Source organism: Haliotis rufescens, unplaced genomic scaffold (genome assembly GCF_023055435.1).
Source record: "Haliotis rufescens isolate VD_foot unplaced genomic scaffold, xgHalRufe1.0.p SCAF_12, whole genome shotgun sequence".
NCBI classification, from domain to species: domain Eukaryota; kingdom Metazoa; phylum Mollusca; class Gastropoda; order Lepetellida; family Haliotidae; genus Haliotis; species Haliotis rufescens.
Window position 1 is genome coordinate 2094941 of NW_025963802.1, and position 22480 is coordinate 2117420.

At 41.4% G+C, this 22480-nt stretch overlaps 1 protein-coding gene across 4 annotated transcripts in view; it reads left to right on the forward strand.

Moving 5' to 3' along the window:
• The window catches only part of LOC124111728 (ligand-dependent nuclear receptor corepressor-like protein), a 35459-nt gene that overhangs the window by 5926 nt on the left and 7053 nt on the right, over positions 1-22480 (forward strand). For 2 of the 4 annotated variants that reach the window (XR_006857531.2, XM_046471511.2), the window contains exons 2-6: positions 10640-10708; positions 15474-15553; positions 17155-17215; positions 17410-17599; positions 18824-20381. Coding sequence is in view for 3 of the 4 variants with exons in the window: in XM_046471511.2 (XP_046327467.1) it covers positions 10640-10708; positions 15474-15553; positions 17155-17215; positions 17410-17599; positions 18824-20381 (1958 nt within the window). In the remaining variant the exon portion in view is untranslated. Of the gene's footprint in view, positions 1-10639; positions 10709-15473; positions 15554-17154; positions 17216-17409; positions 17600-18823; positions 21021-22480 lie in introns of those variants that run through there. The other 2 variants (XM_046471512.2, XM_046471510.2) reach the window with 2 other exon arrangements.

The following is a 22480-nucleotide window of genomic DNA, read 5'->3' on the forward strand; positions in this document are numbered from 1 at the left end:
TGTGGGGGACACCAGAAATGGGCTTCACACATTGTACCCATGTCAGGATTTGAACCCGGGTCTTCGGCCTGGCGAGCAACCGCTATAACCACTAGGCTCCCCGACCGCCCTGTTGCAGTGAGATGGATCCGTGTTGTGGTTGGGGATGTGAGATGGATCGGTGTTGTGGGGTTTGTGAGGTGTAGCAGTCAGATGGATCGGTGTTGTAGGGTTTGTGAGGTGTAGCAGTCAGATGGATCGGTGTTGTGGGGTTTGTGAGGTGTTGCAGTGAAATGGATCGGTATTGTGGGGATGTGAGGTTCATGGGGTCGGACAAAGTGGTACAAAGTTACGTTTGTTTAACATTGTAAAAAATGTTAAAAAGTCGTGGCAAGAAGCATTGTGGCTGGTGAACATGGAGGTTATCAAACCTATGAGATTATTGTGATGTGTATTTGTGTTGATGTTAGAATGACAAATGGAAGATGACCCTTCCAAACTTTCTTAGGTAAGAAATATACTGGATGTAAGAGATTTGTTTAGAAACTTCATGACTATGTCTCTAAGGAGTATTGTTGAATAAGGGACTTTGGCAATCAAGCCTTAACCAGCCTTACAAATCTAAGGTCTCTTCTGGGACTAACCCAGGTGGCTATTCGAAACCTTTTTTCCCTGGTCCTGAGTTTGTTGCTAGCCCTGCTTGAATAAGACAAGAATGTTTTCTCTGTGTACATTTTCTTTCAGTTTGTTCGGTTCAAACATTGTGTTACAATATGGGGCAAAATTGAAGCATTGACAACTGGTTCAGAATTGTTGCTCTCCATTGCTTCAATGAGGCCTGCGCCATCATTGGATTTGTACTTGTCTTTAGTATAGTTTAGGAGTCTTTGGCTAGTTGACTAAAGTACTCAAGGAAATAAAAACAACTTTTTTTTTTCGATCTCAGATTTTAAATAAATGCAGTTAATATACAAAATATATAAATATTCAAACAACTCAATTAGTACTAATTGGGCCTTGGCACAAATACAGCGTATCAAAGGTTTTTATGTCTTTTTACACATAAAAGTGTGTAAAAATATGAACAAAACAGACTCTTGTGAAACTGAGCATAACCAGGTGTTAGTAGATCAAGGTGAATGTCCTTGACCTATGACACCTTGTTGACAGGTGAAAACAGGTGCTTGAAACCCACGTGCATGTGATTTGTCAGTGGCATTGTGGGATAGTGAATCATCGTCAAAATATCAGAACGTAAAAGTAACATATTCCCTTCTCAAACAACAACTTACATGTCATTATTATTATGTACATAAACATAGCTGTTATTTTTATTGTTGTTTTGATAACTTTTTTCCAGGCTAATTTGCATAATGCCTATGGCCTGTTTCTGCCATGTCAATTTGGACTTAGTTTTATTTTTGAATGTTGAAAGTGGCTACAAATTACCTCCTGTAAAGTACATTTTGTATTGAGCACTGAGATAAAACTAGCAAATCCAGACTAGTACTTTTCCAGTTGTTTTGTTATTTCGTATTTACATCTACGTAATGCTTTGTGTCGATTATTAAATCCAGCAAAACAGTTTTTTTTCATTTTCATGAGTACTTTAGCATGTTTAGCATGATTTTTTTAGGCTGCTTAACAGTTGAGCCTCAGATTGTTGGTCTTCATGGTCTCGCAGTAAAAGTATTCGAAAAGTTTAAGTTGCAATCCTCTATTTCTCCTGGGCTTTCATTTCCGTAAACCTACACTAACCCCTGGGTCCATTCCTGTGGTTCTTGCATCCTCAAATTACCTGCCTTTGATTTGCTATGGTACTCGGTCTAACCGACCAATCAGAATGCGACTTACAAACCAGACTGACGATTTGGACATGCAGGTCGACGATATTAACATGGCGACCACTCCCATTCATTACGATAGACAATGATAGAGTTGCAACATTGAAAAACTGGCTTGACACGCAAAAGAAAGCCCTAACAGTCCTTTTGATGGAAAGAATGTCCTCATGATGCCTCCTTTACCCATTTCCTTTTTGCTTAGCTCGACATTTAAATGGTTGGTAACATGTTAATGAAAATCAAAGGCGGGTAATGTGAGATAATAAGAAAGGTATTGCCTGTCTTCACTATAGACTTTCATGTTAATGGTGTAACAATATGGCGATACAGTACTGGGAAAATAGTTGAATGTACCCTGGTTAGTACTCCACAGTATCAGGCTTTTTACCTTAACCAACAAAACTACGGGTACAGAGGCCCTCCCAATTACTAATTTCAAGGTATTTTACAGAAATATGAGGGTCCTGTAAAGTAAGGAAATAGTAATATGTACTGTACTGTAAGATTTGATAATTACACTAATTACAGGAACTTTATATTTCTTGTGCAGAATTTGGTACAGTGAATATTATTGTGCACCCTTTGCATCACAATATGAATTTTTCTGCATCTATACCATGCGATGTACATACTGGACACACATTTCTGCATCATGTAAAACCCTGCAGTTTCAACACAGGGTTGTATTTCTTGTATTACCCCATTCCCTGGGGAAATTGTTGGGGAGTATCTGGTATTTACTACATCAACAAGGCCAAGAATGGGATATATTTTTCATATTGCCCCATTTAATGGGGATAGTGTGCTTTAACGCTTTGTATCTGCAAGTTTCTACACAGCCTTTCACAGCTGTCCTTCAGGTGCAACAGTTGTGCCACCATGGCATTTAACAAAGGCTAACTGATTTGGTTACTAATATTGTTGGTTATTGATCTCTGACCTGAGCAGTGTGTACAACCTTTTGTTGGCAGTTTGCTGTGTTACAATTACAATCTGATCAGTTGAAGGTGTAGTTTGTTGTAAGTGTTGCTGTTTCTCAGGAGTAGAAGAGATGATTTCTGCCATTTCAAGATAGTTTTGTGTTTAGGACAGAAATGTCTTTCTTTTACGACCACACTGTGTTGTTGAATGTTTTGCCGGTAATGTTTGGATAGTACAGCTTGTAATGAAAACAAGTTCTTCCAAACAGTGTGAAGAATTTTGTGTAGGTATTCAAAGCAAGTATGCACAGAGCTCCAGATAAGCTTTTGGTGTTGTGGGTATTTTACCCATGCATTTTAAAATCATTTGGTATCAGTAATTCTATTTGGGTATTCAAATTTCTGTTACCCACTAGTTTTTACACATGTGGGTATCTAAGTTAAATATTTAAAAACACTATTCATCTAGTCCCTGCAAACTGGTGTCGTGTGGGTTCGAGAGCTTTATAGGACTCAAAAATACCATGATACTTCCACAAGAAAGTGTGAAGGCAAATGATCATGATGTAACTGTTATCGTGGAGTTTGGCAAGGTTGAAGAAATGCCTGTTTATAATTTAAAAATAAGTTGCTGATTTGCTAATCGAATACGCAGGGTTACTTCACAATATTTTGATGATACGCACAAGTTATATATCTGTAATGTTCGTGGGTTTTTGATACGCTTGGATTTTATTTTACTGCATTTCTGATGTGTATTGTACGCAGATATGCAGCTTATCTGGAGCTCTGATGCAATTTCTTCTTTGATTTAAGTTTATGGATTAAAGTTTTTGAAATGCAAATATGATCTGTAGTTCTGTGATTGGCTCGAAAACCTGCTTGACTTGGGTTGAAGACGTTGTTGTTGTCAATATGAGCAATGAATCTCGAATTGATGATGGACAAGAAGACCTGGGGGAGAGAAATTCCCAGACAGGATATTCCTCTATAACAGGGCAACTGGGCACTCATAAAGATGTTTGGCTGTGTCCTTTGGAATTAATGTGTGCCTACAAGAAATCATTTTATCTAGCTTCAATGTAATTTTACCATGAGCCAGATAAGAAGCTGTATTTAGAAAGCTGTGGCATCATAGAATAAAAATCAACAAGTCTGTTTTGTTTAAAAAGATGATTTCCACGTTCAATTCACATGATTCAGGCACAAGGAACTTATTTTAACGAGACCATTTTGATTGGACAGTGCCTGAAACTATGTACATGTTTAATAGGCTTGTCATGATTCACCAATACATCCATGCATCGATAATATTCTCATACGATACGATATGATATGCGATACACACTTACCTGTATTGAATCATATTTTGATCTTGCATCAATTCATATTTTGATCCGTATCGTTTCACACATGGAACATTAGAAACAGCAATGGAATGACTTTGTTGGCATACTGCGTCCTACCTACATTATAATAATAACATATGTATCATTATTAATTTCTGATATGTCTACATTGTACAATGTACACAATTTTATTCTGTTAATTTAAATTCTATTCGTCTTTTTCTAATTGGTGTCGACACTGGTGTTGTTATAAAGTAATGATTGAAGTTTCAAGCCTTTTTGATATTGTTTATGCCCATTGAAATATAAAAAATGCCACGAATTAAGTTTTGCGATATGTATCGTATCGGGGGATACTGATAGTGGTATTGTGACCTCCCTAATGTTTAACATCCCAAAGAATGCAGACTGCTCTCTCCCTATCATCTCCGATATAGATGGTTATTTAAGTATTATTGTAAGCTCTACTGTTGTCAGAGATAATCATCAATCATGCCAAGTGACAGGTTTAAGAAGATCAACAGCTGCTGTGTTTGAATCAGGTAAAATTCAGCTGTTCCAGAAAACAAAACACTGAAGCCCACGACTGACTGGCGTGCTGTGCAGCAGTTGAACACGTCTTCCTTGCTACTAATTGTGACTAATGTCCGAAGAGGGTCTGTTTCACAAACATCAATATTTTAATGAGCCTTTAGTTGTACTGGAATCGGGGCTTTTTTTGTGGAATCAGGGCAACTACAACTGACTACAGCAGGGAGAGGGGGAGAAAGAAGGGAGGATATATATAGCAGTATTGATTGTTTCGCTCAAGGTGGGCTGTTTAAATCAATTGTATTGTCCAACATGTAACACTCACAGGTCAGTCAAATCTCTGCCGAAATGCCTTTGGCACAGAACACGCCTCACAAGGCCGACTAGATCGCGGCTCTGCTCTGGCCTGCTTCAAATGCTATTGATTTTTCACTGTAGTGTCTTATTGTTCTTTTGAGGCTGCATCAGATGTTAATATGATGTAAGGTAACCATGGTGTTTTAAATATTTAAATTCTCGTGACAAGATTTTGTTAGAGTTCAATCGTTATTTTTTTATCTGCCACAAATGTTTAAGACAGTATGGATGAGGAATGGTGGTTTTTTAACAAGTGGATATGCTTTGTCAGTGGTGTGTCCTTCTTGCTGTGCTACAGGTGAATAGCAGCATGTTGGGCCGGTAAATTATCGCCGGGAGTGGTGGATCCTAAGTGCTCTTCACTATGCAGATTTGACAATTTTTCCCAACATGAATTGATTTTCATACTCCATCTTTCACATTGTTGTCTTGGTATGCAGGTGGTGTGTAGGCTGTATACTGGGGGTGTAGGCTGTATGGTGGGGGTGTTGGCTGTATGGTGGGGGTGTTGGCTGTATACTGGGGGTGTAGGCTGTATACTGGGGGTGTAGGCTGTATGGTGGGGGTGTTGGCTGTATACTGGGGGTGTAGGCTGTATGGTGGGGGTGTAGGCTGTATGGTGGGGGTGTTGGCTGTATACTGGGGGTGTAGGCTGTATACTGGGGGTGTAGGCTGTATACTGGGGGTGTAGGCTGTATGGTGGGGGTGTTGGCTGTATACTGGGGGTGTAGGCTGTATACTGGGGGTGTAGGCTGTATGGTGGGGGTGTTGGCTGTATACTGGGGGTGTAGGCTGTATGGTGGGGGTGTAGGCTGTATGGTGGGGGTGTAGGCTGTATGGTGGGGGTGTAGGCTGTATGGTGGGGGTGTAGGCTGTATGGTGGGGGTGTTGGCTGTATGGTGGGGGTGTAGGCTGTATGGTGGGGGTGTTGGCTGTATACTGGGGGTGTAGGCTGTATACTGGGGGTGTAGGCTGTATACTGGGGGTGTAGGCTGTATACTGGGGGTGTAGGCTGTATGGTGGGGGTGTTGGCTGTATACTGGGGGTGTAGGCTGTATACTGGGGGTGTAGGCTGTATACTGGGGGTGTAGGCTGTATGGTGGGGGTGTTGGCTGTATACTGGGGGTGTAGGCTGTATGGTGGGTGTGTTGGCTGTATGGTGGGGGTGTAGGCTGTATGGTGGGGGTGTTGGCTGTATGGTGGGGGTGTTGGCTGAATAGTGGTGGCGTACTGGGGGTGTAGGCTGTACGGTGGGGGTGTAGGCTGTATACTGGGGGTGTAGGCTGTATGGTGGGTGTGTTGGCTGTATACTGGGGGTGTTGGCTGTATGGTGGGGGTGTTGGCTGTATGGTGGGGGTGTTGGCTGAACAGTGGTGGCGTACTGGGGGTGTAGGCTGTACAGTGGGGGTGTAGGCTGTACAGTGGGGGTGTAGGCTGTACAATGGGGGTGTAGGCTGTATGCTGGGGGTGTAGGCTGTACAGTGGAGGTGTAGGCTGTACAGTGGGGGTGTAGGCATACATAGGGGGTTAGGTGTAGGGATGTAGTCCGAGCAGTGGGGGTGTCAGCTGTATGGTGGGGACGTAGGCTGGTACTATGGGGTGGGGATGTAGGCTGGTACTGTGGGGTGGGGGGGGGGGAAGGCTGGTACTGTTGGGTGGGGACGTAGGCTGGTACTGTTGGGTGGGGACGTAGGCTGGTACTGTGGGGTGGGGACGTAGGCTGGTACTGTGGGGTGGGGGACGAAGGCTGGTACTGTGGGTTGGGGGACGAAGGCTGGTACTGTGGGTTGGGGGACGAAGGCTGGTACTGTGGGTTGGGGGACGAAGGCTGGTACTGTGGGGTGGGGGACGAAAGCTGGTAGTGTGCGGTTGGGACGTAGGCTGGTACTGTGGTGTGGGGGACGAAGGCTGGTACTGTGGGGTGGGGGACGAAAGCTGGTAGTGTGCATTGGGGACGAAGGCTGGTACTGAGGGGTGGGGGACGAAGGCTGGCAGTGTGGGGTGGGGGACAAAGGCTGGTACTGTGGGGTGGGGGACGAAGGCTGGTAGTGTGGGGTGGGGGACGAAGGCTGGTAGTGTGGGGTGGGGGACGTAGGCTGGTACTGTGGGGTGGGGACGTAGGCTGGTACTGTGGGGTGGGGACGTAGGCTGGTACTGTGGGGTGGGGGACGAAGGCTGGTACTGTGGGTTGGGGGACGAAGGCTGGTACTGTGGGTTGGGGGACGAAGGCTGGTACTGTGGGTTGGGGGACGAAGGCTGGTACTGTGGGGTGGGGGACGAAAGCTGGTAGTGTGCGGTGGGGACGTAGGCTGGTACTGTGGTGTGGGGGACGAAGGCTGGTAGTGTGGGTTGGGGGACGAAGGCTGGTACTGTGGGTTGGGGGACGAAGGCTGGTACTGTGGAGTGGGGACGTAGGCTGGTACTGTGGGGTGGGGTACGAAGGCTGGTACTGTGGGGTGGGGACGAAGGCTGGTACTGTGTTGGTGGGGTATTGTTGAAAGCTGGCACAGGGAGATCAGCCTCAGCCTGGTCACAGCTGAGAGTTGCCCTAGAATCCAGGTCACCAGTCAAACAATGGACTTTGTGACACTTGCTGCCAGCAGGGTCAGGTGGAGTTCACATAGGCTGTAGATGTGCTTCTGTATCATCACAGGTTATAAAGATAACTGCCAATATGAAGAATGTCCTTATAGTCCCCATGTTATTTGGACAAAGAAAACTGCCCAGTGTGGTGTAAAGACCGTGTGATATGACTGTGTGATATGACTGTGTGATATGACTGTGTGATATGACATTGTGATATGACAGTGTGATATGACGGTGTGATATGACAGTGTTTACCTGCCAGTGGTCAGAGTTAGTAAATAAATGACTTTTCTTCTGTGTAGATTAGGTGTTGCGTTTATTTTATGTTGGCCATTCCACCTTGTTCTCTGAACTACCCCTGTGAGGATTCCTTGTTAGAATAAAGCTCCCCAGGAACCTATGCTGGCTGTAAGAGGTGACTAAATGGCATGGGTGGTAAGGCTTGGTGAGTGGGTGAATGCCATTTGTAATTTTAATAAGCTGGAAATAGCAAATGTTCACACATTTTCTCCCCAATCTTCTAGAGATTCATGTGAAAACTGGAAAAGGGGTGGTGGGGTAGCCTCGTGGTTAAAGCGTTCGCTCGTCATGCCAAACATGAAAGACCCGGGTTGGATTCCCCCCACATGGGTACAATGTGTGAAGCACATTTCTCGTATCCGCCATGATATTGCTGGAATATTGCTTAAAGTGGTGTAAGAAAACCCAATACTCACTCATAACTGGTAAAGAATTTTAATACAATGATGGGAAGAAATTTTATCAGAAAGTAATATTTTGCAAAGAATAATATATTCTTATATCTTGTTATTTTTTTAAATGAGGTTTTTGCATTTTAAATATAAATAACCATAAGCATAGTACTTTTATTTTATTGACGGATATTTTTTACATACGGATCAGTTTGATGGTTGACCCTTCCAAGCTTCCTCCGATCTTGCTATTTTGATCGCTAAAACGTTATGTTGACATATTACAGTCAAACTACAACAAATATGACTTTTTACGAGTCAGTGTATGGTATTTTTGATATGTTGTATCCATTCTCTGAGAGCAAAGGTTTGTTTCAAGGAGTCAATAGCAGTAACCTGATTATGGTTGCTGTAAGTTGCGGTAAGTTGGTTCAATCTAACGATCCGTCACACACTATTTTGCCCAAGTTAATATAAACAATATTGAATGATATCTTAAATAAATGGTTAAAATGATTACAGACTTAAATTGAGATGGGTGGCCCCTTGGTCTTACTGTATTTTCTTGAGTATAGTGCACACCTTTTTTTAAAAAATACCCCACAGCTGTGTATAAGGGGGTGGGCATTATACAAGCAATAATGAGTTTTGATTCTCTCCCCGCCCCCCCACACACACGCAAATTATTCGTGTAATTACACAGTCTGGCTATAAAAAGTGTTCTTTGTATATCTGGACTTTATGGTATTTCATAAATTTTATTAAAAATTCCTTTTAATATTATTTGAATTAATTTCGGCGAAATTGTGTGTGAAGCGATCAGAAGAACGCACAACTCACTGTTATTAACAGCCACCACTGTCAGACTACCGCTATTGATGCCTTGAAACAAACTTTAGTTGACAGAGAATGGATACTTATATCATAAATGCCATACTTTGACTCGTTAAAAGTCATATTTGTTATAGTTTGACAATTCTATGTCAACACGTAGTTCTTGCGATCACGTGTGCGGGGGGGCCTCGACGTTGACTGGTCAAACTGGTTCCATGTAAAAAATAATAACCAGCAATAGAGATCAGCTGCTTCGTTTAGGGTTAAAATTAATTTAAATATATTTACTAAAAGCTGCTACTAAAATAACAAGATATTGGAATATATTATTCCTGATAAAAAAATAGTTTCAGATACAATTTTTTGTGGATCCTTGCATTAAAATCCTGTAAAGTTATATCATTGGGTGTGTCTTGACCAAATCACTGGTAGAATACAAGAAAACATGTGTACAGCTGATTGCTGTTTCCGGCTTAGTTTATGAGAAAATACACAAGGTAATTTTAATCCCTAGATGTAAAACAATGCCTAGCAGAACAAAAAATACAATTTAAACTGTAAATCAACATGTCTAGTGATTTTTTTTATCTCAGATTTCAAATTTGTACTCAGTTTCTCATCACCCGTTCATTTACCAGAATTCGCTGAAGGGGTACAGTGTAATTTTTTTCTGTGCATAATATTCAATTATTATTTTTTCAAAATACTGAATCCGCTAGAGGGGTGTGTGCATTATACTTGGGTGCGCACTATACTCAAGAAAATACGGTAGGTGCCGCAATTCACTCTGCAGAGTTGCGTCCCTTGAGCACGTCAGAATCCTAGAATTGTCCCGATTATGTTTCTAGCACCGTACCTGTGCACATTAACCTGACACGCGGTGACATAACTGGAATACATGTAGTTCAGAGTGGTGTCAACCAAACACACTCACTCACTCATAGGTCCAGCTATACAATGAACACTTTTTATAATTAGATAATGTAATAAGAGGACTAACTTTTGTACATCAGCATTGATTTGATGACATGCTATATCCTGCTCTGATACCTCCTCTGATGAGGTCAGGTCTTTTTGCTGGTGGAAAATATAGCAAGACTCTAGTATGCATACATTATGCGGTGAGCAAAATATGTTTGTGGAGTCACATCAAGTGCATTATGTCAGCATGGATACCTGCAGCAACACTACCAGTCTATCTTAAGGCTGTGTGCTGTGTTTATGTGCTGTGTTTTTGTGCCCTGTTTTTTGTCAGGAACCCTTGTTTAAATATTCAGATTGCCAGTAAAGACCATGGAGCTGCAGGGATTCTATTTGAATTTGCATTCTGGGTTTTGTAGCTCTTGGCTCTTATTCATATATGCTGTGAATGTATTTAATTGTTTATTGATCGCAGCGGACATGGCTTGTTGTAAATGTTCAACTGTAATGCATCATTGTGTGTAGCCATGGTGTGTTGTGGGGACGTCCGTGGTGTTATCATTCATGTTAACATTCAGGTTAACATCTAGTGTTCAACCACATCTCATTATTGATTTTCTTTTCAGCCTTAGAAAAAATTGCTGAAGAATTCGCAGGGAAGGATGTTCTACGGCCTGTCCTTGATCAGTTTAATAGTAAGTATGCTGACTTTATACTTCAGATCAGACAGCGGAAACCTTGGTTCATTAACCTAATTGATTAAATTCATTAAGCTATTTAGATTTAAGATATGTTAACAAACAGTATACTGCGGCCTACAGTTATTGATTATTGTGATATGTAGATACAAGTTGGCTCTCTCATCACATAAACATCAAAAACCAGTTCTTACAGTCTGGTATCTTTGATCTAATGTTATGATGAAGTTCAACTACGCTCGTTTGCGTTTCTTGTGTCTCAAATAAACTATTTTTCATTGTTAATGGCTTGCTAAAGTGGCTCCAAAATACCTGTTGCCATGGCAACAGCAACAAATGAGATGTCAAGGGAGGTTCCCGAGAGTCGGTGCAGTGCTGACCTAACGTTGCCGTCTAAAACATGGCCACCACATTAGGGACTAATTCAGCAGACACCATTTGACAGTTTGTGTTTGATTTGTGATGGAACTGATACGTTTTTCTTCTTTTCTCATTATCGTTAACTTTGAACATCTTGATGTAGGAGAGGCTGTTTGGGGCCCTTGTCCATTTGAACAATGCAAAAACCAGTTTTTGGTTGTGCGTGTATCAAATGTATGAATGTATGAAACAATTCTAATATGCTTTGTTTATATGTAGTGACTGAGTTAAAATTTCAGTCGTATGATTATCCGTATTCCATGACCTCAATATTGATGGGGATGTTTTTGTCTTTCCATGATACACAAAAATTGATTCTTAAATCTTATGATTATGTCAAGTGTGTCTTTTAATAGAAATCCCTATCAAAAGTTGAGTAGTATATATAAAACACTATAAGCTTTAAATAATTTTTTTTACACCAATGCCAGGTTTATAAATAATGCTCACTCCATGTCTTTCCTCCAACATTAAGCTGACTCAACTTGTAGTGCAGATATGGGGACCCATAAGGAAGCAGAGGTTCTGATGCTTAATATAACATTTCTGAATGTAATGTTAATATACAGTGTTAAGAAAACTCTGAATTGAAGAAAATAGATCTCAATGTTGTACAAAGTAACAGTTGTTTTTCTGATTTTTTTCCGATGCTTAGTATTACATTTCTGAATGTAATGTTAACATACAGTGTTAAGAAAACTCTGAATTGAAGAAAATAGATGTCAATGTTGTACAAAGTAACAAATACAATTCTGAATGTAATGTTAATATACAGTGTTAAGAAAGCAGAAGATCTCAGTTTTGTTAAAAATAACAGTCGTTTTCCCATTTTGTAACAAAGGCACTTAGTTAGGAATCCTTGATAAGACTTTGATGGTAATCCACGTGTGTGCATCACATTCCTGGCTTGGCCCAGATTTTGTACAGGCAGTTGTGATGTGAGTCATAAATATATTATAGCATCATTAACTGTTGTGAAACTGCTGAGCAGCTAAATTACCTACAGTTCCTACAGTCTTTATTTTCTCAAATGAGTCTAAGTAGTACACATGTTTTAAGAAGTTGAAATTACATTTATCTAGTCCTGCTCAGAGGCTGATATTCAGCCCCAAGTTTGACATGTTTGAAGCAAATGTAAAAAACACCTTTGAAAATGACATTGATAATTTCCCAGTTCATATTATATGGTTATTACTAATGTTATAGCTTTAAGTGGTAAATTGTATTTCAGTTTCACTGACCATTAAGAGGGAGAGGCTTATATGTTTTGTTTTACATTTGTTTTGAATGCCATCTTATACCTCTGAACTTACGAAAATATGAATTTTGCAAATATCTGTTTCTTAAAATAGCCTGCCAAGGGCTCTTATTACTTATTTTGGAATCACAGATAATTTTAAACAAAAATAATTAATCTCTCCATGAGACAGGAAATAAACTCGCTGACTAGAGACACACTGTATATTTCCCCCGTATATACTCACTAAATAGAAACACTGAGTGTATATTTCCCCCAGTATATACTCACTAAATAGAAACACTGAGTGTATATTTCCCCCAGTATATACTCACTGAATAGAAACACACTGGTGCATATATTTCCCCAGTACGTATATACTCACTGAATGGAGACACACTGTATATTTCCCCAGTATATACTCACACTGGTGCATATATTTCCTCAGTACGTATCTACTCACTGAATAGAGACACACTGTATATTTCCCCAGTATATACTCACTGAATAGAGACACACTGTATATTTCCCCAGTATATACTCACTGAATAGAGACACACTGTATATTTCCTCAGTACGTATCTACTCACTGAATAGAGACACACTGTATATTTCCCCAGTATATACTCACTGAATAGAGACACACTGTATATTTCCCCAGTATATACTCACTGAATAGAGACACACTGTATATTTCCCCAGTATATACTCACTGAATAGAAATGCACTAAAGTACTCATGGAAATGAAAAAAACCTGTTTTGCTGGATTCAATAATCGACATAAAGCATTACGTAGATGTAAATACGAAATAACAAAACTGGAAAAGTACTAGTCTGGATTGCTAGTTTTATCTCAGTGCTCAATACAAAATGTACTTTACAGGAGGTAATTTGTAGGCACTTTCAACATTCAAAAATAAAACTAAGTCCAAATTGACATGGCAGAAACAGGCTATAGGCATTATGCAAATTAGCCTGGAAAAAAGTTATCAAAACAACAATAAAAATAACAGCTATGTTTATGTACATAATAATAATGACATGTAAGTTGTTGTTTGAGAAGGGAATATGTTACTTTTACGTTCTGATATTTTGACGATGATTCACTATACCACAATCATGACAATGCCACTGACAAATCACATGCACGTGGGTTTCAAGCACCTGTTTTCACCTGTCGTCAAGGTGTCATAGGTCATGGACATTCACCTTGATCTACTAACACCTGGTTATGCTCAGTTTCACAATAGTCTGTTTTGTTCATATTTTTACACACTTTTACGTGTAAAAAGACATAAAAACCTTTGATACGCTGTATTTGTGCCAAGGCCCAATTAGAACTAATTGAGTTGTTTGAATATTCATATATTTTGTATATTAACTCCGTTTGTTTAAAATCTGAGATCGAAAAAACATGTTTTTTTCATTTCTGTGAGTACTTTAGTGTATATTTCCCCAGTATATACTCACTGAATAGAAACACGGTTGTGTATATTTCCCCAGTATATACTCACTGAATAGAAACGCACTTGTGTATATTTCCCCAGTATATACTCATTGGATGGAAACACACTTGTGTATATTTCCCCAGTATATACTCATTGGATGGAAACACACTTGTGTATATTTCCCCAGTATATACTTACTAAATAGAAACATTCAGTGTATATTTCCCCCCGTATATAATCGCTGAATAGAAACACTGGTGTATATTTCCTCAGTATATAATTACTGAATAGAAACGCACTTGTGTATATTTCCCCAGTATATACTCATTGGATGGAAACACACTTGTGTATATTTCCCCAGTATATACTCACTGAATAGAAACACACTTGTGTATATTTCCCCAGTATATACTTACTAAATAGAAACATTCAGTGTATATTTCCCCCTGTATATAATCGCTGAATAGAAACACTGGTGTATATTTCCTCAGTATATAATTACTGAATAGAAACAAACAGGTGCATGTTTCCCCAGTATATACTCACTGAATAGAAACACACTTGTGTATATTTCCCCAGTATATACTCACTGAATAGAAACACACAGGTGTATATTTCCCCAGTATATACTCACTGAATAGAAACACACAGATGTATATTTCCCCAGTATATACTCACTGAATAGAAACACACAGGTGTATATTTCCCCCATATATACTCACTGAATAGAAACACACAGGTGTATATTTCCCCAGTATATACTCACTGAATAGAAACACACAGGTGTATATTTCCCCCAGTATATACTCACTGAATAGAAACACACTTGTGTATATTTCCCCAGTATATACTCACTGAGTAGAAACACACTCAGTGTATATTTCCCCAGTATATACTCACTGAATAGAAACACACTTAGTGTATATTTCCCCAGTATATACTCACTGAGTAGAAAAACACTCAGTGTATATTTCCCCAGTATATACTCACTGAGTAGAAACACACTCAGTGTATATTTCCCCAGTATATAGTTACTGAATAGAAACACACAGATGTATATTTCCCCAGTATATACTCACTGAGTAGAAACACACTCAGTGTATATTTCCCCAGTATATACTCACTGAGTAGAAACACACTCAGTGTATATTTCCCCAGTATATACTTACTGAATAGAAACACACAGATGTATATTTCCCTGAGTAGAAACACACAGGTGTATATTTCCCCTGTATATACTCACTGAGTAGAAACACACAGGTGTGTATTTCCCCAGTATATACTCACTGAATAGAAACACACAGGTGTATATTTCCCCCAGTATATACTCACTGAATAGAAACACAGGTGTATATTTCCCCAGTATATACTCACTGAATAGAGACAGAGGTGTATGTTTCCCCAGTATATACTCACTGAATAGAAACACACTTGTTCCCAAGATTGTTGCTCACAATAACAATCACTGGATTGGCTGGTCCAGACTTGATTATTATCAGGCTGCCATCTTGTATTGCTGAGTGTAGGTAGAACAACCAACCAACAAGATGATGCCAGGTTCATTGACTATAGTCACATCCCATGTAGACAACTATCATCACTGCTATGTTTAGCATGAATGTAGTCTTGAGATGACCTTTGACATGTCTTCTACAGGTCTTGAGCCAGAAGAGATCTCTGACTGGGTTCCGGAAGAAGAATGTTTTTACTGTGAGGGCAAGCTGCCCTTGATAGACGTAAGTGGACGAACCCTTTTGCTCTAGTGATGAATATGACAGATCAAATACATTGGAAAGCAATAATTATATGTATACTGATATATTTAATAGAGGGCGGTCGGTTAGCCTAGTGGTTAAAGCGTTCGCTCTTGACGCCGAAGACCCGGGTTCGATTCCCGACATGGGTACATTGTGTGAAGCCCATTTCTGGTGTCCCCCGCCGTGATATTGCTGAAATATTGCTTAAAAATGTCGTAAAACCACACTCACTCACTCACTCACTCACTCACAAAAGGACATATTTTACACACCCATGAAGGGCAGGACATTAGAGGTGTAACGATACGGGAGGGTCGAGATACAGGGATACGAAATTTGAGATAAGAAATCACCAGACATGTTGATTTACCGTTCAAATTGTATTTTTTGTTCAGCTAGGCATTGTTTTATATCCAGGGATTAAGATTACCTTGTGTATTTTCTCGTAAACTAAGCCGGACACAGCAATCAGCTGTTCACACGTTTTCTTGGAATCTACCGGTGATTCGGTCAAGACACACCCAATGATATATCTTTACAGGATTTTAATGCAAGGATCGGCAAAAGTTGTATCTGAAACTTTTTTTTTATCAGGAATAATATATTCCAATATCTTGTTAATTTAGATGCAGCTTTTACTAAACATATTTAAAATAATAATAACCCTAAGCGAAGCAGCTGATCGCTATTGCCGGGTATTATTTTTTACATGCAACCAGTCTGACCAGTCACCGTCAAGGCTCCCGTGCACGTGATCGCTTGATCGTGAGAATTACGTGTTGACATAGAATCGTCCAACAAAAACAAATATGACTTTTAACGAATCAAAGTATGGCATTTAGGATATATGTATCCATTCTCTGTCAACTAAAGTTCGTTTCAAGGCGTCAATGGCGGTAATCTGACCGTGGTTGCTGTTTATAACGGTGAGTTGTGCGATCTTCCGATCGCTTCACACACGATTTCGCTGAAATTAATTCAAACAATATTAAAAGGAATTTTGAATAAAATTAATGAAATAAGTTACAAACAAAAGTCCAGATATACAAAGAACACTTTTTATAGCCAGACAGTGTAATTACATGAATAATTTGCGAACTTCAGTATGGATTTGTTGACATGGTATTTCCGGTGTTACGTGCTCACGGTAATGTCTTTCCATGGGGGAAAAAACATCAAAACTCATTAATTCGTGTATAATGCGCACCCCCTTCTTCAGAAAATACGGTAAGTAAAACTGTGTTATGAAAATATCGTATGTATCGTGATACATGCTTTCCAAATCGATGCATCATATCGTGGGCTGTGCATCGGGATACAATACTGTATCGCCGTATCGTTACACCACTACAGGACATGCTAACCCTTGTCACCTGGTATCATCACTGATTTTCATCCGTTCATAGAATTTTCACCTCTTTCCCTTTTGCACCAAATGGAATCTGTTTCGGCAGATAATCTTGACTGAATATTGTCTGGCGTTGTTGTTTTATATTTATGCACCCTTATGTATTGAGAAATACGTAGTCTGCCTCACCATATGGGCTCTGCATGTTAGACTTGTCCTATGTTTGTTGCAGGATGTTGTCAGTCGGTTGGCAGAAGATGTCAAGAATGGACGGTCGGAACAGGACAATCCCAGTGAGTAGACTGGTGAACCTTTTGAATCTTTTACATTGTGTGATTCATTAAAAGACTTCTGTCTGCCAAGTTTATGTACAAGGTAAAATTAACAATAGTTTCCATGAGATGCACTGAGATTCACTGAGATGCTGCTATATGTCAAGTGTTTGACTGCCCCATCACAGCCCCTGTAACTTAACTATCTGTGTCAGGTGTTCGACTACTACAAGAGCTCCTGCCCTACTGCCCTCAGTTCTACACACACGGACTAGGCAGAGATCGCCTTGACTCTTCTGTGGGGAGTAAGCAGACGCCAACGGCAGGAGAGGACAGTGAGGTTTCAGTGCCGTCTGCTAAGCCTCATGTAGAGCTTAAGATACCACACATACCACTACACGCCAGGTTGGTCACGTCTACCTCTGATGGATTTTTTAGTTGTGCTTGATGTGTGTGCTCGAATTTGATCAATCAATTTTCACAACCATGTGCTTATGACAGATGTTAGAGACTGCAGACCTGATATGTCTCCTATATACCCCTTGGGAAACTATTCCGACATATGATTGGATGACCTTGAAGGTCAGGGTCACCTTGAAGGTCAGGGTCACTCTGTATGAACTAAGCTTCAAAAGGCTTGTGTGAACCTTGGTAATTTCTGAGGCTGGGTCTTAATTGTATCAAGTTTTTGGGTGAACTTTGTGTAAGGTCAAGATCAGATATCACAAATTCAGCGCTACCGATAAACTGCGTATTTGCATAAAATACCCCCCAAAACTTTTCAAAACCCAATTACTTTCAATTAACTTGTGTACAGAAACGCATGCATTAAATGAAAAACTCAATTGTTTGAAAACAGCACATGTGAATACCCAGTGAAGCTTTTTCATCATGCATACAACGGAGCTAATTTCCGAAACACAATTACAAGCTAATTTACTTTCCGAGTCAAGCCTGTATTTAGAACCGTTATATTACATCGAAAACATAATTTCCTTTTTTTTAAAATCTCAAAATGCTTACTCATTTTGGGAAAAACCCAATCGAGTGCTGAATAGATGAGTGAAAAAAATATTGGTTACCCAATGAAAAATGTAATAACCCAATTAAAATAGAAACCTTCGAGTAAAAACTCACTTGCTGAAAAAGTTATCTGGAGCTCTGACGAATTTTAGATTAATCCATCAGAAATCTAAGCATCTTATTGAATCTGGCTAGCTAGAGGTATGGGACTTTCTGTTGGAAAGTTCTATTGCATTGGCCATGTGTCTTCCCAAACCAGCAGTAATGTTATAAACAGGAAGTACTCCTAACTATGTTTTTAAGGTAGCTAGATGCATAGGCTTTTCTGTTTAAGTCATACTGCATTGGGCTTGTGTAAGGTCAAGGGTCACCTGATGCGGTAGACATGGTCAGGTGATGATAGATAATGGTACATTTAGGGCTGCTTCTATTTGTGCTTGTAATGCAAACATGTTTCTCGTTCATCAAGGCTGTGAAGAAGTAAGTCTTGTTGATGAGGTTTTGTAAATACATTTGTCTTATGTATTTCTTATAATGGTTTGAAGATAGATATATTTTTTTCAAGATTTGATGTGCACAAAATAACCAAATTTTGGTATATTTCAGTAAACACAAAAAGGACTGCACTGTGAACGGCAAGAAGTCGTACACAGATGACGAACTGACAGCAGCTGTTCACGACATCCGCAGCGGGAAGCTTGGTACAAGGAGAGCGGCCATGTTGTATGGAATCCCACGGTCCACATTGAGGAACAAGATCTTCAAACTGGAGAGTGAGGATGCCCTTCAGCCTGACATGGAGCAGGAAGATTCGAGTTCCGCAGAGGATCTCCTGAGCCTGGAGGGACACAGCATGAAGCTGGCTGATCTCATGCAGGCCAGCGCTTTCACCTACACGCTGCCCCCTCTCCCATTCGCACTACCCTTCAGGAAAGACTTCGACCTTGAGGAACAAGAGGAAGAATTCGTAAGAAGGGTTGAATTACTCCGTCGTAAACATAATCTTGATGGATCTCATGATAACTTACGAACTCCTGCACATGCCAACGAACTGAAAATGCCTCTTTTGGTGGACTTGATTCGTAGAATGGTAGAACAACGACTAGCTATGGAGCGCCAAAGTGCCTCAGTCACCATTAAAGCAGAGCCTGATGTTTGTGTAGAAAATTCTCTAATTGATGGATTAACCATGAAGAACCCATTTCTGCCATCCTCCCTCCCCTCGACCGCCACGTGCCTCGGCATGACAGCTGCAAGTCTGGCTGACATCCGCATTCCGTCCTACAAGCCGGTTAATGGCACCAAGGACAACCACACCTTGCCAGACAAACCCATGGCCAAGGTATACGAAAGCAGCACGATAGGCGAAACACTCAAGAATATCATTGTTAGATCTATCAATGAGAAAATCCGTTTTCGTGAAACACGTGAAGATAGTTCTGGGACTGCAACTCCGGAGGACCTCTACAAGGTGAGCCCAGATGATATGAGCTCTCATGCCAGCACCCCCATCACGCTGGCCCCGCCTCACGCTTACACCACATCACACTCATCTCCATCGCCACCGAAACGACACAAGAAGGACTCGGACAAGGACAAAAGCTTCTTGTCATCCTCGACACTCAAGAAGACGAGGCCAAAGCGAGGTCAGTATCGCAAGTACAACAGTCAGTTGTTAATGGAGGCTGTGCGTGCGGTGCAGCGGGGGGAGATGAGCGTCCATCGAGCTGGCAGCTACTTCGGGGTGCCTCACTCCACGCTTGAGTACAAAGTCAAGGAGAGACACCTCCTTCGTCAGAAGAAGCCACGGGAAACAACTTCGAGCCAAAAGCAAACAGCAGCTGTCACCTCCACATCATCCTCAACAGCTACATCATCCACAGCAACAGCCGTAGTAAGCACAGCCTCTGACAGTAATTCTTCAAACAGCAGCATCACATCTGCCTCTACATCAACAACAACAGCAGCAGCAGCAGCCAAATCGGAGAGTGCCCCACTCAGTGCCTTAGGGCTGGGAGCCCCTAAGCAGAGTAGCAGCGGATTGCCTTGGTTCCAGCCCTACCTAAACGGCAGCCCCCACTTCGACCCCGCCATGGGCTTTTTCCACTCTGGTTTTGCCCTCAACACCCCAGCCTCTGAGCTTCTGCGAAAGCTGCAACACAAGGTGCAGAGTAAGTCAGGGACCTTCCCGCAAGACAACACATTTGATTTGCCTCGACCTAACGGTGTTGGAACACTCCATGAGCGGTTCCTCTTGTTCAATTGATGTGATGTACTGTGCAACTATTTCTGTACATGGTCCTATAATTGTTAGACTTGTTGGTGTTCAAGTTAAGTATGACATTGTCTTAGTGATATTGACAGACTGTACAACAGTGGACTTGGACAAGAAAACTATCAAATTTTATTTTGCTGTTTTGATTATGAAGTCATATATCCTTTATATTTTCAACGGGTTTAGCTTCTAAGTTGGTAGCCTACAGTAGAGTTCCATGGTGATACTGACGTATGTGTATATCAGTGTATATTTTAGACACGATATGATACAGAAAGATGCTGCCCTGTGGAGTCCCAGAGATGTCATGAATCATGTTCTAATAGAGTTATAGATCCACCTTGTAGCACTTTGGCTCCATGTAGTACATCCATTAGGCTCCATCAGAGCTTGTTCCATGTACATCCATTAGGCTCCATCAGAGCTTTGGCTCCACATAGTACATCCATTAGGCTCTGTTAGCGCTTGTTCCATGTAGTACATCCATTAGGCTCCGTCAGCGCTGGTTCCATGTAGTACATCCATTAGGCTCCGTTTGTGCTTTGGCTCCACATAGTACATCCATTAGGCTCTGTTAGCGCTGGTTCCATGTAGTACATCCATTAGGCTCTGTCAGCGCTGGTTCCATGTAGTACATCCATTAGGCTCCGTTTGCGCTTTGGCTCCACATAGTACACCCATTAGGCTCCGTCAGTGCTGGTTCCATGTAGTACATCCATTAGGCTCTGTTAGCGCTGGTTCCATGTAGTACATCCATTAGGCTCCGTCAGCGCTGGTTCCATGTAGTACATCCATGAGGCTGCGTCAGCGCTGGTTCCATGTAGTACATCCATGAGGCTCCGTCAGCGCTGGTTCCATGTAGTACATCCATGAGGCTGCGTCAGTGCTGGTTCCATGTAGTACATCCATTAGGCTCTGTTAGCGCTGGTTCCATGTAGTACATCCATTAGGCTCCGTCAGCGCTGGTTCCATGTAGTACATCCATTAGGCTCTGTTAGCGCTGGTTCCATGTAGTACATCCATTAGGCTCTGTCAGCGCTGGTTCCATGTAGTACATCCATTAGGCTCCGTTTGCGCTTTGGCTCCACATAGTACATCCATTAGGCTCCGTCAGTGCTGGTTCCATGTAGTACATCCATTAGGCTCTGTTAGCGCTGGTTCCATGTAGTACATCCATTAGGCTCCGTCAGTGCTGGTTCCATGTAGTACATCCATGAGGCTGCGTCAGTGCTGGTTCCATGTAGTACATCCATGAGGCTCTGTTAGCGCTGGTTCCATGTAGTACATCCATTAGGCTCCGTCAGCGCTGGTTCCATGTAGTACATCCATTAGGCTCTGTTAGCGCTGGTTCCATGTAGTACATCCATGAGGCTCTGTCAGCGCTGGTTCCATGTAGTACATCCATTAGGCTCCGTTTGCGCTTTGGCTCCACATAGTACATCCATTAGGCTCCGTCAGTGCTGGTTCCATGTAGTACATCCATTAGGCTCTGTTAGCGCTGGTTCCATGTAGTACATCCATTAGGCTCCGTCAGTGCTGGTTCCATGTAGTACATCCATGAGGCTCCGTCAGCGCTGGTTCCATGTAGTACATCCATTAGGCTCCGTCAGCGCTGGTTCCATGTAGTACATCCATTAGGCTCCGTCAGTGCTGGTTCCATGTAGTACATCCATGAGGCTCCGTCAGCGCTGGTTCCATGTAGTACATCCATGAGGCTCTGTTAGCGCTGGTTCCATGTAGTACATCCATGAGGCTCTGTTAGCGCTGGTTCCATGTAGTACATCCATGAGGCTCCGTCAGTGCTGGTTCCATGTAGTACATCCATGAGGCTCTGTCAGCACTGGTTCCATGTAGTACATCCATGAGGCTCTGTCAGCGCTGGTTCCATGTAGTACATCCATGAGGCTCCGTCAGTGCTGGTTCCATGTAGTACGTCCATGAGGCTCCGTCAGCGCTGGTTCCATGTAGTACGTCCATGAGGCTCCATG